Genomic DNA, 27539 nt, shown 5'->3' with positions numbered 1-27539 from the left:
TTCTCATTCACGCATGCACAGCATGGTACATGTGCACATTACCATCCACATGCATCTCTCTTTCTCTATCTATAAGTCAAGAGTCCACTGCATGTTACACAGTCTGTCCTTTTACACACTCTTGTGTATTTTCCCCCATATTGTTAGTCATGCGGCCAGGATGCTCCCAGGGGAGGACCGCATCCTTGCACTTTGTCAGCTACGGATGTTCAGTGCTGTTTGATATTGTGTGCAGAGTTGACAGGCCTCTCATCCCTAGGCCATTCTTAGTATATGCCTTTCCACCCAGCCTTTTCTTGCACACACACAACACTATATGATATGTCTCTTTTCATCTGATCAGGCTCTTGTGCCCAAATACCACAGTGTTATGAATTGAGCTTGGTGTGATGGAATCCCGCTCCATGTGCCAATCAGAGCGCAGGCTAGGCCAGGAGACAATGCTAGCCCATGAAGCAGATCAGAGATCACTAGAAATCAGAGATTTAAGAGAGAGTGTGAGATAGATGGAGAGAGAGAGACTGTGTGCTGGATTTCAGTTCCTTATGCTGGAGGACATGTCTGGTTTGACTAGGTCTGATTAAGGCTGCTGCTGGTAACTCCCAGGTGAATAATTCTGCCACTTACATGTATCTTTAAAGTGGACCGTGCTCGCTTTTATTATTCACAGAGGAAATACTGAAAAGGGAAGAAGAGATAAGGGTTTAAATAATTCCACTTTTCTTTCTATCTATCTATCTATCTATCTATCTATCTATCTATCTATCTATCTATCTATCTATCTATCTATCTATCTATCTATCTATCTATCTATCTATCTATCTATCTATCTGTCTGTCTGTCTGTCTGTCTGTCTGTCTGTCTATCTAGCTGTCTATCTGTCTGTCTGTCTGTCTGTCTTTTGGAAAATAGACTCTTTCTTTTTAATTTTATCTTCTCTCTTTTTCATATTCATAACTCTTTCCCTCATTGACCCCTGTTTCAGTCTGATACAGCTAGTCTGTGTTTGATGTGTTTTGGCATAAGCTCACTCTTAATTGGACCAAACATCCAATTAGAGTTACATATGCACGCAAACCCTGACTGCTGCAAATCACTCTAGTGTGGAGGAAAAGAGAGTCAGAACAGAAAAAGACCCCAGGCTTTACTTTGTCATTCAGTGCCACAACTGGGGATCATACATGCTGACCTACTAGTAATTAAATGAATGGGCTAATGTAATGGAGCACTCAACATCTTATGATCTTTGCACAGCTCTCGCTCTCTCTCTCTCTCTCTCTCTCTCTCTCTCTCTCTCTCTCTCTCTTTCTCTCTTTCTGTCTTTGGCCTTACTTATTTCACTATTACTCTTTCCAGCTGAAGCTTCATAAAATGAAATATAATATAACAGGATAGACTTGTTAAGAAATTGCTTCAACGGTGCACTATTCTAAGAAATATAAATATATCATAAGTCAGCACTTTTCACATATTTGACGTATAAATGAACTTTAACATATGATTCTTGCATCTAAACTTACCTCATTAAGTTACACAGTAGCTTTATGAAGAGACTGGTATCTTAGTTTTACATTACCATAGTCTAATAGCAATGGGTTAACAATGCTAATGGAAGCTGTAACTACTGACAGTGTAGCAATGCTAACTTAACTAACTAATGACAGTGGACTAACAATGCTAGTTATCCCCATGGAGTGATCCAAGTGGTCATGGTCTGAACCAGTAGGCTACGCTACTGTTCAGGTGAAAGTAAGTTGAAAAGGACTGCCTAAACAGACACATACAATTTGATCAAATGTTGAGAGAAAATAATGCAATGTTCTAGTTAAAAGCAAACATTTTGTGTAGGGCTCTAGCTAGCCATCCCATCGAATAAAACAGAAAGGGAAAGCCAGTATTCCTCACATTCATCTTCTTTTCACCTTGTAACTCAGTGGTAAACATATCAGTCTGTATATAGCTCTATTCTCAGAATTGTGTCTACTGTCTGCCTACAGTACACAATCCCACCTCTTAGATATTATCCAATTAAATGTCTTATATATATATATTTTGAAGGCTTTATTTTCTTGTAGTCAGGGTCACATATGAATCTTTTATATGCATAGTTTTAAAATATATTATGAATACATACAGCAGTTATATAGCCATGCCTACTGGACTCCGACTGGTTTTAATCAAATTTATGATCTTACAAGTCATGCTTGCGACAGCCTTCCCCCCAGGGTACTCTTTGAATTTAGGCTAACAAAAATATGACCCTGGCAACTGTAAAGGTGAAGGAAGATATTGGAGATTAGTCATCCCCTTCAAATTTATAGACACTGTTCTTCAGGCTTTGTCTTATAAAATAAATGATGATATGCAATAAAGTTGACACAATAAAGTTGAGCAAATGGAAACTGCCATAAAAGTATGTGGCACTTTGTTAATCAGTCATGTTTAAAAATATCAGCGTCCTATCAGGCCTTCGATCTGGTATGTACATGTGGTGGGTGGGCTCCTCACACAAATAGACAGCAGGATGTAAACCACTATTACAGTGATTAAAGTAGAAGAACAGGATGGAAATGTTCATCAGTACAGTTAATTACACTATCAAGTGTGAACAGGAACTGCTTCAGGTGAATATGCTCAATTAGGATGTGGGGCAATATTACTTTTTGCCAGGGCTATATTACTTCTTTGTTCTTTTCCTTAAGTTGTATCAAGTGAGCCATAACTTGGCAGGTTAAACTGATTTAAGAGAGAAATTCATCTTGGCTGCATTCAAGACTGTATAGTGGATTCATATGTCAGTCTTTATGGTACAGCGACTTGACTGAGCCACATTTCGCTTGCTTGCAAAGCTGGTCAATTAGTAGGTATTTCTGATTGCAGCAAAATTCACAACAGTACACTGAACCATCACATGGTTGCAGTGCATCTAATCCCATGTGGCTGGATCAGGTGTACCTCAGGTACAGTACTGGAAACCCTGCAGGAACAATCCACCTCCCTCGAGTCAGCCAGTGATCCCTGCTGTAGGTTTTCTGTTGCAAGTTAGTAAATCATTTAAAATCTCTTTAACTGTCATTACATGGCTAAATGTGCTCATGTTTGGTTTAAGGTTAGATATTAAATATATCCAGACTGCACATAAACTATCTATCTATCTATCTATCTATCTATCTATCTATCTATCTATCTATCTATCTATCTATCTATCTATCTATCTATCTATCTATCTATCTATCTATCTATCTATCTATCTGATAGTCTATCTGTCTGTCTACCTACCTCTCTTTCTTTCTCACATTTCTTTCTTGTATGTGACTGTTATGTCTCCAGCTGGGGAGCCATGTCCCTGAGCCAAAGCTACTTATGCACTGTCTCGTAAAGCCTTTTATTTATGTCTTATACCTCGCCCCCCCCCCCCCCCCAACAGATTTACTCCCCCATCCTTAAATACAAACATGCTGTGTTGTCATCCCTCAAATGAGATCAAATTCCATACATTTAGAGGTTTTGGATAATCCGATCCCACTGTTTTGCCTACGGAAGCCTGAAAAGAGTAGTAAGCATGGGAGTGTCAGACAGAAACATGTGAACAAGGCAAAGTATCAAAGCTTGCTTAATTGGGCCAGCTATGTATGGTACTATATTACTATATATAGAACTATGACATATAGTATTATATTAGAGTAATTTGATATTACTATATGAATATCTCTGCTTGTAGGTAAGTAGTGGATTTGGATTTTTTTTTATATTTGGATTTTTTCTACTGTTTTGTTTTTGTTTTTTTTTCCTGTGAAAGGCTTACCACTTAATTTGTTAAATGTACTCAATCTGAACTGACACCCATCAGTCCTTTCTCATTCAGTTTGATCTGATGTACATGGAAGCTAGTCTCATTAGAAGTTGTCTTGTTCTCTGCACAGGTGTGCAATGTTTCCAGTTGCTTTTTTCATGAATAAAAAAGTAATGTCTGTATATTTTGTGTATGTGTATATAAATACACATATATCAGCTTATGTTCTTGTCATGTTTGCATAATCGATTTCAACAAGTTTATTTACAGTAGAAATGCATATTAAAATCAACCAATGAGAATGTATTAAAAGCATCTACCTGCCCTCTTGCAAATAGCAGTTAACTCATGAAAGAGGGCAACAGGATTCAAGTACAGTCAGTCAAGTGACCTCAGACTACAACAGTGGTGTCACAATGATGGATTACCTCTTACAATTGACTGTTAAATGCCAGCCTATTAGGTATAGCTATAGAGTCTAAGTGATCACTCAGTGCACAATACTGTACGAATAGGTGATGGTCTTGCTGAATTAATTTTTGAATGTGAACCCCATAACCAATGCATGAACTTTATCTTCTTGGACATGTCATGGAACGCCCCCCCTTCCCCCACAAGTCATGTGGTATGGCCCGCCGCGTGCAGAGGGAACCACGTCTGTTTGTAACCACGCCCTCCGTAAGGACACACACCTGCATGGGGTTAATCGTAACATGTCTGTCTGTCTATTTAAACCCCAGTTAGTGTGAGCCTCTTTGTGGGTCATTGTAGTTGTTGATTTACTTGTAGTTGTAAGCGTTACTGGTTTTTGTAGGATCACTGTTAATGTTATTTTGTCTTTGTCATTGTTATTAATGTTCACGCTCTTAATGTAAGAATGTTCAGCATTAATGTTTTGTGTGAGTGCCACCGTTGTCTTGTATGTTTTATGTTATTAAATGTCTCTCAAAGTCGAGGAGGTCTGTGCGTTCTGTTCCGCACCCTGCGGCACTCAGGACAGAGTTTTATTTATATATATATATATATATATATATATATATATATATATATATATATATAGTGAAAATCTTTCGTCAAGATTTTCACAATATTCTTTAACGTATTCTAAGTTATTTTTCTTTTCTTCTTTTCTTTTCTTCCAACTTACTAAGAAATATTAACAACATTATGAAGATTCCACTTTTTGTGACTGACTCATTAATAAACACAGCGTTTTACATGGCTGCCGACCCAGGGAACAACGGTCGTGCATTCGTTTCCCTTCGAATGTGCTAGGCGGAATGAGCTTAGAGGAAGCTGAGGACAAAGTTCTGCTGGCCACAGCAGCGCAGGTGAGAGAAAGATACCTCTAATTATCAGCTCATCCACAGGGCTGCTTTCTTCCCTACTCATCAAAGTGATGAATGCCCCAGTGGAGAGTGTGGGCAAAGTTAGTGCTCATTTTAATATGGCTCTCTGAACCCCTCTCCCTCCTGCCGCCTAGTGAACAGGTACAGCCCTGGGGGGAAACACACCACAATGCACAAGCGTATCCTACAGGTTATCGTGGAGCTATTAGCATGGCTGCAGAACTAAGGCTGCAGTAGGTGGCTCGAGAAGTGCTACACCTTAACAAGCACAATTTATTATGCTAAACCTTCACAGGTTCACGCTGTAGCCTTTAGGTTTGAAAAAGAGAGATTACGTTTGTCATTTTTCACTTTAAGTGTGTTCACAAACAGCAGGGGTTAAAATCCCCACTGGGTCATGTTGTACAATAGATCTCACCCAGAACATTAATTAAGTTTACTCTGGAAAAATATATACCTTTCCCATGTGTGTAGCAGAATAAAGGAGACAACCAGCTCAGAGCTTTGTATTAGAACTTGCTGTAAGTAATCAGTTGCCATACAACTTAGGCAAAGTGTGCAATCTTGGGTTTAGCATGTTATATATAGAGAGAGGGAAATTGTGATGTCCAAATAAAAAATGCCTGTAAAACATGAAAGAACTCATCTTTTTTTCCAGAATATATTAATAAAATGTAATGTGTTGAGAGAAAAAAAATGTTCTCTTTGTGTTGATATTAAATAAGGAACAAAAATGAAGAAAAAAATTAAACTTTTCACTGCTTTACAAACATGAGATTCATGGTTCTTTCAAATTATGCAGATTGTGCAAATTCAGTGATGTACACATCAAATACAATTTTAACTTCCTCAACATAATCAGTATGTTTTCTCTGGATATCCGTTATGCATTTGTTATCTGTATGCATTACACACCTGGTAGGCAAACACAGTTCAGTCTGCAATTATAGATACACGCATTTGGAAGTGTATGATAAACAGAAAGATCACAAGCTATACTCAGAACACAGCTGTACTGAATTTAATATATATATATATATATATATATATATATAATTTTTAATGCCCAAAAGAGTCGAGGTTAACAAATGATAAAAATAACATAAATTAACACAAAATCATGAGGCTTCCACTGTTTTACAAGTTAACCAAACACCACTTGTATGTGAACAGTATGTGTAAACACATTCACAGAAAACTTTTCACTTTTTCCTAAAACCAATTTCTCAAAGCACTTTCAGTTCCAATGCGTTAATATATATCATATACTGTAAATGACGTTTGGATGAGAAATCTGTATGTTGGACAAGGCTACAAAAACAAAGGATTACGGCCTTCGTTAAATACTAACGGGTTAAAGTAAAGAACTGCATGTATGTGACTGCTAGTCCTGTTCAGTCTGCATGTTCATTTGTATGACCCCACAACGGCACCTTTCTGTTGTTAAGGGACACCCTGGGGAGGAGATATAAATACTTCAGCCATGTAACAATGGAACAGTGTTTTCTTTTTTTCAAAATCTCATTCAAGAAAATAATGTTTTTGCTATCTACTGTGTTCAAAGCTCTCATGAAAAAAAAAAAACTTGAACAAATGAACAGTGCTGTAGGGACAAAAAAGTTTTTAAGTTCAATAGGTTTTCTGTCAAAGGCCTGTTGATTCCAGGCTTTTGCAGAAAACTACAAGAGAAACATTCTCAAGTTCTATGTTCATGCTCATCTATGAAGTCTTCTTGCAACCATGTCAGTATGGCAATGATAGTTATTGCATCTAAAGAGTTTGGGGAGCTGGGGTGTGGACGACATTCATAACTGCAGTGTTGTAATTTAAAACCTCTTGGGACACATAATAAAATATGGCAGATTAAAATACCAACATAAAATAGGATTTATGATATATGTACTCTATATCATATATTATATTACCACACCTTACAATGATGTACATCTGCAGGTTCTACTGAAAAAAAAAGAAAAAAAAAGAAAAAAGAAATACGGGCTTCCATTTTTAGTCTTTCACTTTAGCCTCAACTAGAACCATTCCTTGAAGGTTCACAGCTGAACCTATAAATGAGCCCTGACCTCAACAAGATCATTTCCACAGAAGCAAACTGAAGAATGCAAGACTGATTTGATCCAGGGTTTTCTTTAAAAGTCTGCTGCTTGAATAACCCAACGCAGGCAGTTTCTATAGCTTACTAGCTACTGTGGAAACGTGTGTCCCACCTGGGATATGAAAGCAATTAATATTTCAGATTGATAACCCGACTCTCTGTGATAATCAGCCGAAGGTTAATGTGCTGCCACTGGGCGGGGAGGACTAATATTCTTCTGAGATGAGCCAGCACAGAAGGACTGAGAGGCAGTTAGCGCTTAGCACTTAGCTAATTGTCTCTGGATGGAGAGGAAAGAGCCTAGGCCTCATTACACATATAAATGTGGCTTCCAGCATGGGGGCCTTGTTTTAAAGTCATCCTTTTCCCTTCTCATTTTATTTATTTATTTTCTTAATCATGGCTCTGCTCCACACATGATAATTGGATCTCACTGTGCCTAAAGCGGCTGACGGAGAATGAGAGATATCACACCTTGACTGGGTCCATTTGTTAAAGATTACTGTATATGTCGCACACTCGGCTCAGTCTCCTGCGCAATGTACAGTCCACTAATAGTGAAGCAGTCAGAGTAGAATTTACTGGTCACTCTGCTCTGAATAGGACAATATCAATTGGCTTATCAATTGAACTGTAGACAATGGCTCCACACAAAGCATCCTATACATATGTACTGTGGATGCTAATGTAATCTGGTCTGTTCACATTCAGCAGTGTCTCAGTTCCCTTTTTGCAGTGTATAGTAATCTTAAGAAAGCACTCAGTTATTCCAAGAAAGGAAAAGAATAGAAAAGAAAAAGGAAGGAGGCTTCCCCAAACTTTTTGTAGCTCAGTGAAGAGAGTGCACTTTATATAAGAGAGCGCAAATTATTTGAGGTTATCAGCCAACGATAAATATTATAGATAGACAAATGACACATTTAAGCTATATATAGGGCAGTTTTTTATGAATCCTGACGCTGGTTCATTTTGAATGAATTTTATTCAGTGATGGAATTTCCTAGATAATGTCATAGTAAAGTGCACAGTTTATATATTGGAATCTCTTTTGTGAGAAATGTAAAATTATTATTATTGTTTTAATTATTAAAATAAAAAAACTGAACACTGGTCAATAATGATACATTTAATATCATGTTGTTGTTGACATGTACACAAGAAGCTTTCAGCACAAGTACATGTCTAAGTCTGCAGTCCATCTGAAAACCAGTTTATAAATTGCCTTTGGAACAAAGTGTCAGACAGATCATTCTTTCCAATTGAAAAAGGTCCAAACTTGCAGCTAGGCAATAATGAAACAATTTTGACAAAAAAAGAAAAGGGATTGGCTTTGAACTAAAACTGACACACAACAATTGCTCAGGATTGCTTTCAGTACTTTTTTCCTTCAAATATGGATGACCTGAAGGGTCAGGTTCACAGACCACAGAAACCTTTTAAAATGCTTCCATTCCCAGATTTGCCCCAACCCCCAGGAAGAGGGATGAGTAGGTTAGATCAAATTTAATTAGGCCAGAAACATCAGATGAGGTTGGCTTATACAGACATTTGATTAGACATATAACATTCCCTTGTAAACTATTGCAGGCATGTGATAGGATGAGGTGAGCTCACAATGCATTTAGCATGTGACCACTTCATCATCTTAGGCAACATTCCAAATCGCCTTGCTACTCTTCAAAGGTTCGTGGACCAATAAACGTCAGCCACGGACCCAGCTGCCTGACTGCTGTGCTGCATGCTGTCTTTTGCATCAAATTGCTTGTGCTTCTTACAGACAGGCGCTTCTCCTTTTAAAGCCAACAGCTTCATCAGCATAGGATGCCAGTAGTAACAAGCATGTCAATGACTTCCAATCAGTCATGCTGAGATATCCATGGCATGGTATGAGGCTGACAGCAATGGGTGAAACACAGACCATTTGCTATTTTTTTTGTATGAAATGACATCTTGGCTTTCAAATTCGGACATGACCGTGTCTGCCCATGCCGCATTCATGATCCTCAGTGGCTTTTTAAAAATGAAAAGGTGAGATATGAATAAATAAGTGTGCTGGCTTTATCTCACCTGGCCAGGTTTCGCATCTTCACAGATGGAGGCTTCGTAAGGTGTGGCCAGCTCGGGTGGGTTGTCATTCACGTCCAGAATACGGATGCTAACTGCTGCCTGGGAAGCCATGGACTGGTTATCTGGAGTGAGAGTGGGAGAGGAAGAGAGAGAACAAGTGAGAGTGAGAGAGGGTGAGAAAGAGCAACAGAGTGAGGGTGAGAAAGAGAGACAGAGCGAGAGCAAGAGGGATATAAGGGAAGTTGGAGAGAAGGAGGGCATGACAGAGATTGGATTAGGGGTTTTTTTGTTGTTGTTTTTTTTTGCTGCAGTGTACTGCCTAATATATAGTCAGCATCATAAGTATATCCCATATAGGTGATTATCTATAGATGTTCTTTAAGTGAGTAGCCAACTGTTGTTTTAGGATGTGCTGTTCATGGAGTCTCATAAATAAATAGATTGTATAATGGTTAATTAAACCATCATTCTGTTATAGCATGATGCTATCTTGCATCATATTCATGATATATCTCTAATGACATCACAGTCTACTGTATGAGCTCAGAGCATCTTTCCATGAACATTTTCAATCAGTTCAGTGTAACAAATTATTTTGATATTTTAAATATTTTTACTCAGACTTAGTGTAGAGGAGAGATGGGGTATGCTCTGTCTGATTTAAAGATCACAGACAGCCCCTCCAAGTGCTATGTCTCCCTAAATCCTTTCTGCTTAAGAATTGAGCTCATTAGAAACCTCATTCTCTGAGAGGAAATCAGGAATTAACAAGCCTATTTTGAGATCAAGCCTGCCTACAGTACACGGCATGCAACTTTAATGATCAGAGTGCACAGTTGGGGTTTCCTTAATGATATAAATATACATGAACAGTTTTATAATGGCCTGCAAAGCGATTCTGATTACACTCTTGTTAAGATATTAAAACATGGGAGGACTGGCCCATTTTTACTGTGAGATTCTCTTAAGGCTAGCAAGAGTGGTAGGTGTATGAATGTCAATTTTAACTTATTGAATAAACCTTCACATCATCTCTGTGGGATACATAATGACACAAGATTGTAATTGTGATTAGCCAACATCATGTTTTCATTAGTATTCCACAATAACATTTATGAATATCTGGAATACTTTTTGTCTTAAGTACATATGTATATGGCAAAAGGTTACAGTGAACCATATATAAATATAATTATGGGTGTTTCAAATGAGTTCTCATTAACACATCAACATCAGTGCATTCTAAGTGTTTTAACTGCTTCTGCTACACACCGTGGCCTTTTTGTTGAGGAACATACTGTGAAACACAGTGATCATCTGGAACAATAGGTCAGATTTTAGAAGTACTGTTCTGGAATCAGGTTTCTACCCACCACCCCCAAAAGCTAATGAGTTCCAACAATCCCCTCCACATAATAGATTCATGGTTCTAAACCAAAGAGGTTGCTTTTAGAACCCCTTAATGCACCCAGACCCCTCAGGTTAAACTGAATGACCCATGTGAGGCTGCAATATTAAGAGGAGGTATTTCAGCAGCTTACAGACATGCTGAACAGCTGCTGGAGGCTCACCAGATGTTAGAAGGCCACACATCTTATCAGCCAGGAAATAGCCAGCAAAAGTCTCGTCCTCGCAGCTGCTCTGAACATTGCTTTATGAGCACTGGCCCATGTGCAGGAGGAGAAGGAGAGCTTCAAGGATGACAGACTAATAATGTGTTTCTGTCGCAAAGGTCATTTGGGTCCCCAGGAAATGCCACTAAAATGACTGGATTTGATGCTTGAAGGACTTTATTGTGGGGCGAAACAGCAGGGAGATGGACAGTCATAAATCCTAAATAAACACACCATAGTAAACCATTGTTAATTCTATGATATGGATTAAGTGACATGAATGACCCCCGCCCTCAAACTCCCACATATGCCTTTACTGAACATTAGGTTTTATTTTTATCATTGTGTCCATGAAGCAACAGTGTGCTATGCAGTTTTATTGTTTGTTGGCTAGTTGTTTTGTGGGCTGGTTAGTTTTTCAGCAGAGCCTACCTAATTGCAAGTTGCCTGCAGACATCCCACAAGACAAGAACATTAAAGAATTCTGTCAATGCTTGTTTTCGGGACAAGTTTGACCTCCATCTTGTCTTTTTGTCTCTGTGCACAAAATGACACATTGACTTTGATTCGATCTGTGAGGGCAGCTTCCAGAGGGACCTCCCCTGTGACCTTGCTCTCTTGTGTCATAGTTGGCACTGAATTAAGTTGTTTGACTTCAACTGCAGATCTCTGCCACAAACAGCAGACACCACAGCCTTCCAGCCTTGCATTTAGCAGCGTCCTGGTGCCTCTGGCGCTTTAAAATGTCACACAAATGTCACAAAGACCAGTGCAAATTCTTAGTGTTATAATTTGATATTTTGGTGAAAGCAATTTGATGTACTCATTGTGTCAGATCTCTTTCACACTAGATAGGCAGGGTAAATATTACTCAGGACACTGAGTGTCAGACAGCTTTGTTGGATGCTGATGTTTTGTGTGGCAGTTTCATGACTGTAGATGAATGATAGGAATCATATGCTTGAGCTTCATGGTGTTCCTCCAGAAGACAGAGCCCTGCTTAATTAAACCCAACAGCTCCTCATACTCAGCTTAGGCCTTGTGCCTACAAACAAACTCATTGCCTCAGCTCCATAATTTTATTACTCCCATAAAACATTTACTGATATGGCCTCCTGAACATTGTTCGGTAGAGTTGCTGACTCTGTTTGCTGAATTTGCATTTAAAGAAAAGGGGGGAAGGATGGTCTGGCAATCAGAAAAACCTCGGTTTATCTAATTTCCTCCTGGTGGAGGTCTAAGTTGGAGATAGAAATGGTAAGCCAGACAAAAAATCCTAGAAGAGCTGATCTCTCTCTCTCTCTCTTTCTCTCATACATGCTCTCTCTCCCTCATCAAATGTCCTTTCCCCATAGATAAAGACATAACAGTTAGCATGGTATCTTCTTCCCTTAAGGGGGAGACATGGTCCTTTACCTGTCTATTTACCTGTCTTAAAAAAAAATAAAAATAAATAACTGCCTGCAATTTGATATCAAACATATTATCAGAGGCCAAAGAAATTATATGTCACTCTGCCGGGAGATAGGATTCGGCAGGACCTGAGCTGATTCCTGCTGAAAGCTTGGTGTTTTTGACACTCTAAGCCAGGTTAGTCTGCCACTGGAAAGGAGCTCAGGGGCAAAGAGGCCCGATAACATCCTCCAAACAGAGCTTCAGCTTTTTAAGCAGACAAAGTTACAGGCCTATTCTGGCAGAGAATTTGGAACAGAACACAAGCAAATGGACAGGGAGCCAAAGAGGTGCATCACCTTTGGCTTTTAATATGCATTCTTACAGAAGCAGGTGACCTTCAGCTGCCTTAGCCAGCATATGCTTTTGACTGACAAGCAAATTGAGTTCTATTATGTGTGAGCAGATACCAGAGAACATGGCCTAGAAATTGGACAGGATTTTCTACTAATTTCAGCAGCAATAGTAGAGCACGCTGTTCCCCCTGCATTGATCTGCAAATGTGACTCTTTGAAAAACACTAATTGCACTCATGAGTGGTATGCCAAGTCCCATTAAACGGCAGCCAGAAAGAGTTTATGAGAAAGGGGCTTTATGGCCTGTTTGCCCACCGACTTCAGCACACTGCATTCTGATGAAATATTTTGTAGGGAATTCTGATGAAACTGACAACTGAATTTTGTTTGTCAGTACTTTGTGGGGGTGTGCCGTTTATCTCTGAGAGACAGCCCTGTGTCTCTGACTGAGAGTGGAAGAATCACTGTCGCTCTCTGTCACCCTTAAAATGGCCAATTAACATTAAAATGAGTCCATAACGTAATGTGAAGTATAAAGTGAGTACTCTCCAAAGGGGAGACACACAGGGTCTGTGTCTTAGATTTTAAAGTCACAAACACGTATCACTTTGGCTTGAGGTTTTGGAGTAGAAATCTTGGCTTTGTTCCACTACATTAGTACCATCCCTGCACTACAGGCTGATAATAATCTTTCATAATATAATACGAGCTGTAGCAGATTTAAATCGATGCTCAGTAAAATGCTCTGCATTAAGCCCTTGCCTAACAGTGTCCTTGGAAGGTCTTGGTTCTCCCTCATGTGTTATTTAATAAATACAATCCATCATCAAATGGTAGAAGAGTTACAAATAGATTAAACATTTGATTCCCTTAGAGTTGCTGTGATATGACCCCTGTGAGTATGACAAAATTTCAACACAGATAATGGGCTTGAAATTTGTCCGATACATTAGCGTTTGGTTGAAATTGGCTTTTTAACTTTTTAAGGCTATCAACCAGTTCAGAATGAAAAGGATGTGTGTGTTGAGTTACGTGAATGCCATTTTGTGAATCCAACAGCATTTAAACAGAATTGCAACAGACATGCAACAATCAAGTCGACCTCACATTTAGACACACTGACAAACGATCAGCGCTGGTCCAGCTGGGTTTCGCCTAGAGTGACAGCCATTGATTAATTTCTGCTGAGCGCACTGTAAAACATGGCAGTCAGCTTTCCAAGAACCACACATTCAAAGTGTATCAGCTCCCTCCGAGTCCTAGCTCGGAAGGGACAACCATAGCAGATGCCGCTGAAAGGGCATATGCTTTTGCCTCCCACCCGTTCAAAGGGATGTGACAGGCATTAGGCCAAGGCATGTCTGTCAGCATCTGAAGGAGCACAGGCCTTACCTGCTTCTACGGCTGTCACTGTGATGTTGTGCCAGCCTGCCGTCTCCCTGTCCAAGATCTTCCCCAAGGTGATGGCACCAGACACTGTATCAATGTTGAAGATCTGTTCCTGGTCTGTGCTCTGGTCTATTGAGTATCTGAACAGAGAGACATAAGAGGCAAGGAGTAGATGTCAGTAAGCATGAAGGGAGTGGATCAGTGGTGGGTGGCTGGAAAAACATTAAAGAAACATAATATTATGAACAAAATTATAAGAATGGCCTTTTATCTTCCCTCTAAGAACTGATGTTAGTCATTGCCATTAATTCTGCATTAACATTTTCAAGGAAAACCTCAGCCTCTTAGTGAAGTTAAGTTGAATAAGATGGTTTTAGCTACGCTAAAGAATGGTTCGCTCCATACTGACTCACTCTGCAGCCAGTGGGGGCGAGGGGGGGATTGTATGGAGGCAACCAAAAAAGCTCTCACTGCCAGAGTCTCTCCTCTCCAACTCAGCAATTCATATTTAGTATGGCATACCACTAAAGCCAAAATGCAATTTCATTTTTGACATAGGTCTCAGGTTACTGTGTGGAGTTTAAACTTGTTTTTTTCTGTTTATGCCATTTGGGAATAGAATGACTGAAACTGTTAGATGTTCTAATAGTGACTGCAATGTAACAAGAAAGAGTGAACTTTGTTCTTAGTCTACCTTGTAGTTATTTAAGTTCAGAAAGGACACTCTTTACAATGCCAAATATTCCAGGGGGGAACAGGACGAGGGAAACGTATTACATTGAAGGAGCAGTCAAGGCCAGTGAGAAGAGTTGGAGGATCACGCTGAACTTCAATAGGCATGGAAGTCTTGGATTTAGCACTTCTGAAAGACTTTGTAATGGTTGTTATGTAACAACGTTAGACTATGGCAATTTTGCATATCAGGCAGGAAATCATAGTTATTTCAAACCAAAACATAAACGCAAATACATTCGAGTGAACAATATGCATGTTGTGTTTCCATCCTCTACTGTTGTGTGGGAGCTATGGGGAATTAAAAAACACTGAACTGAACAAAATTTCCTCTTACCAGAATGCCAGCAAAAGTGTGGGAGGGTATTGAGCGAGGAGTGCAAACCTGCATGCAGACTCCCATTTTTTCTGTACTTTGCAATTAAGGCAATGTCTCCATACACGTTGTACAAAAAAAACTTTGCGGCACAAAGTTGTGAAGTTTCACACTCCAGTGTCCTCACGAAAAAGAACATTTCTTTCTCTCAAATTTGTGAAATAGAAGAAAATAGTTTCCCATTTTTGGCTTTTATGCCACTGTGGCATACACACACAAAACTAACAAAAAAACCCCACAGACAAAACCCACATAGAAGAGGAAGGTTTTTCTTTTTTGCAGAGGTGACACTGAAGCCTTGGCTCCAGATGCCCCATGTCTCCCCGCTGGTGCCCAGGGTGACAGGCGGCTGTGGGCACAGCTCTGCTCGCTTAGCCCAGTCCAACAGAGATCATTAAAGTGCTACCGATGGGCATGGGTGATAGCAGATACAGGCGCTTGCCAGACTTACAGGCCTCCATCCTGCCCACTGCTGTGTTGGGCTTTCTAACACCTGGAGCTCATGAGCTCTGTCTCATGCATTTTTAATGGAGGTAATTTGCACTCTGTTTGTGCGTGTGAGTGTTTGTGAGGCCTTGTGACTGGTCGTCCACTTTCATTTCTTTTGTGCTGCTCCACTGTTATAATGAGCTCAGCATATCAGTGGGTGCTAACAAGTCCTAAGAATGGCAGGGCCTTTTTATGGTGAAAATAGGTTGCAGTCATAATATGAACCTTGTGATGTGTGCCCTGTCTTCCCCAGGACTTCTTCACATATAAAAACAAGGTCAGGGGAGTATGACTAACACAGCATTAAGCTATAAATACACTTGCATATACCCAAACTAATGTAAACATGCCTGGCATTTTTTAACGCAAACACCAAGTGCATATCCAAATATTTCCTACAACCAGTATCAATTATATTAATATATTGACAACACAATTAGACAGTTCATAGTATCATACGACAGGTCACACAACACAATCAATATGTTGGGAGGTAAAAGTGTTCATAACCAGGGGAATAGTGAGTGAGATAAACCAGTGTGGAGACACAGCAGTCTCTTTTCCAAATCGAAGCTCAACCAAAGGTCCCCTTTAGAAGTGTGGGAAATGATGTTTGTAAATCCCACCATAGTCTCTGTAGATAGTGAGTAATATCCCAGGGTAAGGAAAAAATTATAATCCAACTCTAGCTACATTTCCAATAAGGGCCATAATATGGCTTCAGGTCCATCACATTCACTGTGTCAACCTTCCCTTCTTCTTTCCCCCACCACATGGAACTTAACTGCCTCTCGACTCTTGCATGGCCCTTACATTTAGGTGCAAGTTCAGATGAGAATTTTGCAGACCCCTTAGACACAGGATGTGACCTAATCCAGACCAAGTCTCTGAACTCAAACTGTAGACATCTACCTCGAACCAGCTTGTCTAGACCTAGTCACTCCAACATGTCTCTACTTCCTAGAGTAAATTAAGTATGTTGTAATGTATACTGTAGTGTGAGTGCTGTGTGCAAAAGGAGATTGAGTGAGTGACCCAAAGCCAGTATGGCAGGCGTGATCCCCATGGTTTCAAGAACAGCCATGTTGATGACTAGATGAAACTCTGGCAACCACTGATCCCAATCTTGATGGTATTGCCCCATGTAGGATGCAGTCATGGTCTTCAGGGTCCTATTTACCCTTTCAGTAATGTTTGTCTGGGGACGACAGGCTGTGGTCATCTTCTGGGTGACACCCAGTAGCTTCGCATAGCCTAGCCACAAGAACACATGTCCACTGAGTTCACACATCCATGATCCAATACTATGTATTTTGTTACACCCCAGCGAGTGAAGTTGTTGGTCTGTAGCACACTACACACCCAAGTCCTTTTAGCATCTCTTAATCCGAACAATTCTACCCATTTAGAAAAGTAGTCCCCCTTAGCCTTCCACAGCAGGACAACGTTGGCACACCCTTTGTAAAATGAAACCTGAAGTCAAAGGCTGGGAGCTGCACTGTCCACCTAGTCAGCTTATATGTTGTTCTTAAGAAATTAAAACTGAAAAATTAAAAGTGAGAGTGCTGTGGTCAGTATATATGTCAAATATAGCACCCTCTAAATAATGATGCCACTTCTCCACAGTCCATACCACTGCTAAACATTCCTTTTCTGAAGTTGACTATCTTAGCTCAGCACCCCTCAAAGCCTGTGAGACATAAGCTATCACCTTCTGCTCTTCACCCAAGCCAACGTCACTGGTATTCCTCAGTACTTGCTACATGAGGTCACGTCTCGGCGGAGCAAATACTGTGGAAGAATAAAGGGCCTCTTTCAACTTCACTTTCAACCTGTTGGTACTCCTCTGTCCATTCCAGTCCATTCCCAGCATGTGTTCTTATTCTTCAGCTGGTTAATTGGAGATGAGATGTCTGCTTGGTAAGGGACAAATTTGTGGTAACAGCCTACTAGTCCCAAGAATCTCTACAGATTCTTCAGAGCCATTGGCATTGGATATTTAGAGACGGCTCTTACCTTTTCCGGGTGTATTTCTACCCCGACCTGATATAACATGACCTAAGAAGGTAAGATGAGTCTGAAAAAGGTGACATTTCCTGATGTTTAACGTCAGATCGGCCTGATCTAGTTTATTGAACATAGCTTCCAAATGTTATTCTTGAGTTTCGGAAAACACAATGATGTCATGAATACACCCAAAACATGTGCTCCCTTTCAGCTCACCAAATACCTGCTCCTTCAGACATTGGAAGGTAGCACTAGCATTCTTGAAGCCAAAAGGCATGACCTTGAACTGCTATAGGCTTTGCAGTGTAATGACAGTAGTTTTTTGTTTGCTCTGTTTATCAACAGTCACCCGCCTATAGCCACTCAAGAGATCCAAAGTGATAAAGTATGATGCAGCTTCCAACAATTCCAAAATCAAGTGGGCCAGGGGCATATGGTAGGCATCCAAGCGTATTTTAGCATTCATTTAAATCTAAAACAAAGGTCCCATCAGGAAATGGAAGGTCCAATCAGGTTTAGGCACCAAGACCACAGGTTTAGGCACCAAGACCGCAGGATCAGCCCAGGAAGTGAATGATGGTTCTATCATTTCTTCCACCAGCTTCTTCTCGACATGGTTCTTAATCACTTCCTGCTTTTGTGAGGTCCGGTATACTCTTCTCCTGACTGGCACTTCATCAGTGGTGTAAATCAATGTTTCACAATCCTAGCAGATCCCAAACTCTCTGTCCAGATGCAGCAGTGGTCTAACAATCTTTGGCTGTGTTCTGATGGAGTGGTGAGGGTTGCTCTATTATTATGGCCATATAAAAGCTGATGTCATTCCCGATGATTGAGGATGTTGTCTAAGGTGGGAACTGATGGATTTTACCATTGGATGTTATATACTAGCTGTCATACGGTCAGAGGATCAGCTTGCTGACCAATGGAAAATCTAATCCCAGCAGAAGAGGCATGTGTAGATTGACATCTATCAGGAAATATATCTCCATTTTCTAAAAGGTGTCCTGAAGACTGATAATCAATAAAGCTTACCCGATGGCTCGGCTCTCCTATGCATCCACACAAAGGTCTGATTTTCACAGTGTTGGAGTTTATTCCTTGCTATGTGTTTCCACAGGCCCGTTTGTATAAGGGTGTAGGTGCTTCCAATATCCAGCATGGCATTGCAGTCAATCCTCTGATTTGTACAGATACCACAAGATGAGAAGGAATGATACGCATGGAGGCTATCTCAGCTCTGCTGTTCCTCATTTTTTGCAGTTTCTTGATGGCATGACAGTCACCAATGGTTGTTTTCTGGGCCCTGGCCCAGTACCCTTTAGAGGAAGCCCAGTCTCTTTCTACCAAGGTGCCTGTCTTCACAAGCTGCTCCATCATGGTTACTATATTATTATTATTATTATTATTATCATTATTATTATTATAATTATAATAATAATTATTATTATTATTAATATAATATACATTTATATAGTGCCTTTCTCGAACTCTACTACTCCCCTTAGGCCATTTAAAATCCTCCTGACCATCTCATCTTTGGCCATCTCAGGACACCACTTCAGGCACAGAGCCCTGTAGTCATACAAAACATCTCGGAGGCATTGGTTTGGAGCCTGCACTATCGAACGGAGTTGCTCCTCAATCTCAGCGGAATAGTCCTCAGGCAGGAAGGCTTCTATAAACGTAGTCTTGAAAAAAAGCCCAGTTCTTTATCTTGGCTCTGGATGCTCACCACCAACTCTGAGCAGGCCCAAGGCTCTGAGTACGACATTCAGTGTGCCAAACAACTCAGGATCACTCAGAGGAAAACATTCTTACATTGCTCTATAAAATTCGTGACAGTGTTAGTACTGGTCATCTCTCCAAACTTAGGGAAATCCATCCGAATAGGAGGAGATGAATGAGCACTCACAGGCATGGCATTCACCTCACTATAAAACAGTCTCACTGTGGGGGTAGATGATGTGGTTGGTTTTCACGTTTGGTAGGTACTTTGGCAGATGCTCTCTCTCATCTGCCCCTCTCACACACAGTCTTGACTGTGTAAGCTGTCAACGATCATGTGATTGAACCTCTTATCTGTGTAGGTCTTGATATCCTCTGCTAATCTCTCCATAGAAGCTCTCAATCTCTCTTCTCTACTAAGGAAAGGGTCAACCATATTTCCACAGCATCCATTCTTTCCACAAGCTTACTGAAGTGTTTCTATGTCATCATTGTTCTCACCTTCTTGGTTCTCAGGGTGCTGTGAACCGGATGGCTTTGCTTTATCTATGTATAGTTGTTCCAGCAAACTGGAGACCGTGGAGATTTGGCCACAGGGTTGTCTGCATGTTACATGCAGTTTCTGAGCTGCCTCCATGCCAAAAAGTTGCACGATGGTATGTGTGTATGCAAATGAGTATGTGAACAAACTACAGACTTGTATCTGAAAATTCTAAGAAATTCTGAGATATCTCTGTGCACCGAGTACAATAACATCTGGCCTGAAATGACATTGTCACAGAAACAAGCAAAGAAAAGTACATCTTGTTAGATGAGGTCAATTTATTAAACAGTAAATTAATTTGGCCTATATAGGGCAAACAATGTAAAAAAAAATACAAATATAAAAAATGAAAGCAATAAACTTTCCCTTTCCACTTCATAGTTTGAGGAAACAAAAAGAGACCCACAAACCAACTACTTGACAAATGTACTACTTAGTGTAATACATCAAAGATTTATTGAGAATTACAAGCAAAATAAATGTTGTTGAATTCTGTGTGAATAAAGCTGAAAAAAAAGAGTGCAAATGTGAGTGCAGACGGGAGTGCAACACCACGCACCAGCCGCATCCTTACACGAGCGCAACACCATGCGCCAGCCCCATCCTTACGCGAGTGCAACACCGCAAATCTGCACATCTTTTCATCCCTTTCGTAAGAACTGGGCCATGCAAATCTTTGCAGAAGTGCAGTGGTGAGATCACGCTGGACTAGCATGAGTCAGAGTATGTGTACAAGCAAAAGAATTTCCTGTCTGATAGCTGTAGGCTAATATCTGGTTGTGTATGTCTTCCTTGTTTTAACGCTCCCCTTTTTATCCTGATTATTGGCTTAGAATTGGTAATGCCGGGGGCAGGGAGAAGCAGTATAATGCTCCTAGATGGTGGAACACTGCTGTTGAGCAATACATGCAAGCTAGAGTAACATAATACTGCCACAGTGTATCTGTAATTCTGACACATTCTGCCTGAGCAGGAGCTGTGGACAAAAAGCCATGAAGATAACCTCAGGATCAAAGACATGGACCACCCGGTCTCTGCAGTCCAGGTTTTTGCACCAGCGTGGCCCAAATGGAAGCCACGCACATCAGCCTTGCATTCTTCTTCAAACCGATTTGTTGATTTGTCAGTGAGAGCAAGGAATGAGAAAAAGATAATGTATTTGTGGAGTTGTTAATCCCACGTCTGACACTCTCTGGCTGGGGCAGTACGTGGGGGAACTGCTAGATGGGCTGGGAAAGGTGGGTTTCAGCAGATAGATTCCAAAGTCTTGTGTGGGCTGTAGAAGCAATGCACTTGTTTTCAAAGGCTTGGGGTTAAGGAAGTTTTCCTGGTTGAAGCGGGGATGTGTTTGTTTATATATGTGTGTGTGTGTGTGTGTGTGTAGGAAATAGAGACTTGGGGATAGGCTGATAACTGTGTGTGCTGGTAGCATAATGTGCACAGCCTATGAGTTTTGAACTTGGTTATGCTCCTCTAACTCAGTAAGTTATAGTGTGAATAGATCCTTGCCTAAACAAGGGCATGGACCAAGGCCAAGTCATAAATATACAAACACACATAAATGCATGCACACATGCGCACGCACACACACACACACACACACACACACACACACACACACACACACACACACACACAGTCAGGATATGGGGGTCATATATGCATTTTATATTAAATATGTTTTATATGCTTTTAACTTCAGTAACCTTTTTCTTTTGGAATTTAAAGAAAAATAGAAAAAAACATTTACCATTTACCATGTTACCATAATATTTCCATCTTTTCCTACACAAGATATTTTTGTCATGGAAATGTAAAAAAAAACAGTTTCCCCAAAAAACAGTTTCTCACGTACATATAATTATATATACAATAACGTATTGTCAGACTGTTAATGTCACCAATTTCTATAGCTCAGCTGCTGCTCCACTCAGAATCAGATCACTCACAGAGAGCTCACCTACAGTCACACCCCATCGTGACATCACCTGCAGTCATGCCCCATGTTTTTCATGTCTTTTATCACTGCCAACTGTCTTCTGAAATGTGTGCAGTGACATGCAATGATGACCCTTACCTCACAGGCACATTATCCATATCTGGGTCCTTGGCAGTAACGGCGCCCACGATGGCCCCTTGCTTGGCGTCCTCTTGGACTTCCAAGAGGACACCAGCAGGCGGAAAGAAAATCGGGGGCTCATCTGTGTCGGAGATGCTGATCCTGACAATGGTCTGGTCCCGAAAGGAGCCCAGGTCCACGAATCTGGGGTCCACGTGCTTGTTGACTGCCTCCACAACCACATTGTGGATCCGCTTTTTCTCAAAGTCCAAAGGCTGCAGAGAGCATAAGAAAGAAGTGCAAAGAAAACAGCTGATGCAACTGCTCTGGGGAGGAGAACAAAATGCAGGTTTTGAAGGATCCAATTTCAGGCATAATAGAAGAGTTTAGTGGTCTGTCAAATTTCAGGGGTCTGAGGGAGACAGGGAAAAGCGAAAGGTCTAGTTTGTGGAAAGTGCATCATGTTCACCTGCCACGCACACCTGACGTTATCTGAGGGGAAGCATTCACTCAGGCAAGCATAACACACGACTCAGCTGAGTGAGCTGCCACGTCCCTCATGATGGTGTCCGCACATTCACCCTCTACCTTTCGGATGCTGATAACGGCCTCTTGGGTGTCCCCGTCAGTGGACACACGGAACAGCTCGCCTCCTTCCTCGTCCTTGATCAGGTAGCTCATGTCTGTGTTCTCGCCCATGTCATCGTCTGTGGCCATCACCCTGCCCACCGACGTTCCAATGGCCGCCCCTTCTGAAATGGAAAACTGGTACATCTCTAAGGGAGCAAAGGAGAGGACAGAGAGAGTTGGAAAAGAGAGTGAGGAAACGGGCCAAGTCAGTGTCCCAGTTCTTCCTCTGGGTTGTAAATGCAGCAGGTCTGTGCGTGTGCAGCACCAGTAAAGCAATGCGTGTTCCTTTGGCTCGATGCTGGTCAATTTATGAATGTAATGCTCCGGGGATGTTATGATTCAGGATGTACACAGCTGCTTAGCGCGTATGCCGCTCTCCTAATCTCACAGCACACTGGAGTAGTCAGGAGCCATTACTGGGATGCAGTCCGCATGCAGTCCTTATGGGCTTAGCATGAAGCGAGGCATCATGTAATTATGCCATTATAGGAACATTATGTAGGAAACACAAACACATTGGCCAATGCTGGAATGGAACAGAGGGCTCTTGAATGGTCACTGAACAAGAAAAGTGGAGTGAATAATGAACCTGGGGAACATTATCAAAGAACTGATTTTTGTTTTCAAAGCACACTGGAAAAATACATGTTTGCAGTTGATTATTTCGCTGACATGACTGTAATTGAACTGCCTCACTTGTTATAGTAAATATACAACCCAAAAGCGCACTTTCCAGTGGCTCCACTTCAAATGGTACATTCGCCATTCGCAGCACCAGGAGGGCAGAATTCTTTCGTCCGCCGTCTACGTCAGGCTGGCAACCGAGCAGCCATGCATGTGCTGTCAAGAACATTGCACACAATATCGCTTGGAACCACAACAGAGCAGAGAGAGCCCACTGAATTAGATGAGGAGAAGGGCCTGGTATAAATGTGGGCTTTTGTGTCTAAGAAGAGAGATGAGAGAGGAGTCAGGAGAGCCATTGAGATGAAGCAGAAAAGAGGCATTGGGCAGTAGGGGCCTGACTCACATGCTTCCCTGTAATAAATCTAATGGCGTAATACCTCACCGACGAAAGAAAGAAGTGAAAGAAACAGCATAGGAAATGGGTGGTAAAAAAAAAGGCCCTCAAATTTAATATGTCTGCATGTCTTCCTTTCTTTTCTTTTGATTTCTTTCTTTCAATGGGAAGCTGCCAGGATCACACACACACACACAAATACACACACACACACACACACACACACACACATGCACGCACGCAGACACAGACACTCACAGAGAGAGACATACATCCCCCCCAGTTTTCTCCTGACATAAACTATATTAAAAGCTTCACCCACTGGGTCTTCACTGATATGTAAGCAACGAGACAAAATGCTTTTCATTTGTCGGCAGCCCCATCGCTTGCTCTCACTGAGCTCGAGCTATTTGGTGTCGGCATGCCTGCGTCAGAGCCAGCCGCCATGCACCGACAACGCTGCATGGTTTGTAGGCCGTGCACACATGCGTGTTTGCGAAGGCTGTATACACAAGACTGATGGGCTCAGGCAAAAGACCTTTGGAAGCATCAATGAGGCACGAGCCTTCACTAACTCAATCGCTCTAAATGGATCATGAAGCCGCATACACAGCAAACAGCGTAAGACACTCTCTGACACCGTAGGAGACTGGTGCCAGGCAGCAGGAGTGGTAATTAGAAGCTGTACATGAAAAACCATCTGCCCTGCCTGAGGACTGAGGAAGGTGAGTGAGGGCTCCCTTTGCGATATGTGATATATCTTCAGTGGTTTATTGGCAGATCCGATCTATGCAAAAGATTCCAGTGCAGGAACTGTCCTTCACTGAATTTTGAAGATAAAATATACTATTTAGACAGTTCTGGGCATTGTCATGTAATTTACTGTGCAATTAGAAAAGTGGTAACCTTGAGAATAATACATCTCATTCCATAAATGTGGATTAAACCCCAAAAAAACTAGATTAACGCTTTAAAAGCCTAAAAGGCCTATGATGACTTTGTTGTAGAATTTCAGTATTCCACAGGAAGCTTTCTCCACCGGCTTCACTGGGAGGAATGTGAGAGAAAAGGGCATTCTGGATGGCATGCATCTGCTATAAGGCATCCTTACTCCTACACTTACTCTGAGGAAAGCGTGGAGGGTTGTCATTAACGTCCGTGATCACTATGGTCACCGTTGTGGAGCCAGAGAGACCGCCCATTTGGCCAGCCATGTCTGTCGCCTTGACGACCAGCTCATAACGGTCCTGCGTTTCCCGATCGAGATCTGCCACCGCCGTGCGAATCACTCCTGGAGTGGGAACAAGGTAGTGGAGGGAAGGAGGGAGAGAGAGACAGGGAGGGAGGGAGAGAGTTATGTGAGGGAGGGAGGGAGAGAGAAGGAGGGAGGAATGTGATGGAAGGAGGGAGAGAGGGAGGAAGGGAAAGAACAACATGGAAAGTTCAGATTAGCCACTTGTAGACTGAATAATGGTGGGGTATTCAGCTAGGAGATGACTATTAATTCATACTCTACATAAATAAATAAACTGAAACAGTAATAAAAAATGGTTGTTGTTTGAATTAGTGGATAAAGTGGCAAAAGTTTCAAGTAAAATTCAATTAGTCATGAAATACACAAGAAATAGGGGCTATAGATGCTGGAATAAGCCGTGATCAGAATACTGATCAGTCTGAATTACACCCCTGGTCAATGTACAGGCAAGTACTGGCTGTGCGCTTATTGGGTGGAAAGGATGACACAGTTCTTCTCGTCACGTTGATGGAAAGTGTTTTAAATGCAGTTTTAGATGCAGTTTTTAAAGGGTTCTCATCCAGTGCTGCCCTTCAATGTTTTTCATAGTCAGCTGTCAGCTGTAAAAGAAACTATGTAAGAAGCCATAAGCTATTTTTGTGATCAAATACCAAGATGAAACAGAGTTTGGTAATGCATTCCGTAAAGGGTTTTCTGCAGAGAGCTCTCTCTCACTTTCTCCCTTTCTCTTTCTTGCGCTTTTCCTTTCCCTCATTCTTTTCTTTTCTCTCTCTCTCTCTCTCACTCTCTCACCTTCTCCCTCTCCCTCACTCTCTCTCTCTCTCTCTCTCTCTCCCTCTCTCTTTATGCGCACCCAAACAAGTACAGTCCCAAAACATGGATTGCCATCGGCAGTGTTTGTGTGACATAACCCATCTCTGCACAGAGCTCAATAGTAAGGCCAAAACAAATTCTGCGTTCAGGCTCCAGGCCCACAGGAGAAGGCGAATCCATTTCCCCAACTCCCAACATAGAGTTGCTGAGACGACGCCTGATCACTTTCAACATTTAGTTATTCACATACAAAATACTCCAACCGGGAAGCATTTGAACACAGTCTCTTTGGGGAAACATGCAAGCATATATTAAACCCTTCTACACTTGAATCTCTCACATTGTTTGACTAAATTTCTAGGAGTACTACGATTCTTGATTAGAAACATTTGTGGAAAGTAATGTAATAAATTCAACAAAAAGAAGGACGATGAGAGGCTGCTGCATATCCTGTGTGTGGAGCAATGATCGATGGGCACAGACAGCACTGGAGGACAGTCTTTAATGACTCTTGGACATTAACAGGCTCAGCATTAAAACGCGCCTCCTGTGGTGGTCTATGCTGCGACCTGTCCACCTTTAACCCCTAGGACTGATTTCAGATCAGTTGCACAGTGTGCATAAGAGCTTTAGATCTGTGCAGCAATGCTGCTTAGTCCCAGCCATTCATCACAGCTGGCACCTGGGCCAGCCAAACCGAAGCCCACCGCCCCTGAAAAGGAAATCATTAAAAGTTTAGCAGTGCTCCTCCAGGGGATATCTGCAGTTCACAAAGGCTAACATATGCCTGGAATATTACAGACGATAGTATAGATGAAAGCCAAGCGGCATGTGTTGGGTCGGGATGGCTTTGGATCACAGCCGGAAAATGTCAGAATGTCACACAAGTGATAAGGCATGTTTTGGATGTTGGGAATATCTTTCTTTCCCTCTCTAGGGCAACATGAATATTTTCAAAGTCCCTGAAAATATGGTCCCTGTTCATATGAGGCATATGGCCTTAAAATCACAGTACATTTTTATCTTTAAACTATCTTAACATTCCTATTAAACATAATTAAATATTAGATCCAGAATCTACTCTGTGTGTAATGGTCATCTTCAAAAGCTTGCTGAGGTCACAGTTTAACATTGATGAATATTAGAATATCATCCTTGCTAAACTTAGTTGAGTTTTAAAGGCAAATGGAAGGAGCATATTTGTGGTGATTTTAGTGACGTTGCTGGTTCGTTTCAGAACATAGATCACAGCTGATATTTCATGGCAGAATTTACACTGGCTCTAATGAAGTGCAAGAATAAACCCAAACTGTTCTGAAAACATGCCACAGCAGTATGAGACTGGGACAATACAGTTTTAGTGGTAGTGGACTCGTTTCAGTGTATCATTTTCTGTACATGACAGATTGTAGTCTTACTAGTTATTGACTAACATTCGTGAACAAAATCATTGGGCCCCTTGTGGTGCAGGAGAAAAGCATCTCAAGCCCCAATGATGCTACAGCCATCAGTGGCCAGGAGTCCCAGGGAGCAAGCCAGGGTTTCTCTCTGGGTTGCAGGGATGGTGTGACTCTGCCTCCTGTCATTCACCGCTACACTAACAAATTGTGCACGTCGGTGCTTGCTGATGAGGGCAGTTAATGCTGTCCTCCGAGTGTGTCTGACTGCCCTCTGCACAGACAGCAGTTTGAAAAAGATTTGATGTATGATGTCTTGTGTTTCAGAGGAAGCCATACCCTCCGCTGTTGGTAGTTGTTGTATGATGGGGAAGTGAACTAGTTGACGGGAATTGGCATTATGATTAAATTAGGAG

General features: G+C 41.4%; 1 protein-coding gene across 10 annotated transcripts in view; it reads right to left on the bottom strand.

Moving 5' to 3' along the window:
- The window catches only part of cdh22 (cadherin 22), a 155266-nt gene that overhangs the window by 18955 nt on the left and 108772 nt on the right, over window positions 1-27539 (bottom strand). For 9 of the 10 annotated variants that reach the window (XM_081717641.1, XM_081717644.1, XM_027000729.3 and 6 more), the window contains 5 exons: window positions 24782-24949; window positions 22596-22783; window positions 22026-22282; window positions 14076-14212; window positions 9323-9444 (listed from right to left, as the gene is read on the bottom strand). In XM_081717641.1, the coding sequence (XP_081573767.1) occupies window positions 9323-9444; window positions 14076-14212; window positions 22026-22282; window positions 22596-22783; window positions 24782-24949 (872 nt within the window). Of the gene's footprint in view, window positions 1-6184; window positions 6598-9322; window positions 9445-14075; window positions 14213-22025; window positions 22283-22595; window positions 22784-24781; window positions 24950-27539 lie in introns of those variants that run through there. The other variant, XM_035524610.2, reaches the window with a different exon arrangement.

The sequence above is a fragment of the Electrophorus electricus genome, chromosome 7, assembly GCF_041902795.1.
Source record: "Electrophorus electricus isolate QZ-2024a chromosome 7, ASM4190279v1, whole genome shotgun sequence".
Classification (NCBI taxonomy): domain Eukaryota; kingdom Metazoa; phylum Chordata; class Actinopteri; order Gymnotiformes; family Gymnotidae; genus Electrophorus; species Electrophorus electricus.
The sequence above is the reverse complement of the archived record's forward strand: the minus strand, read 5'-3'. Positions and strand labels throughout refer to the sequence as shown.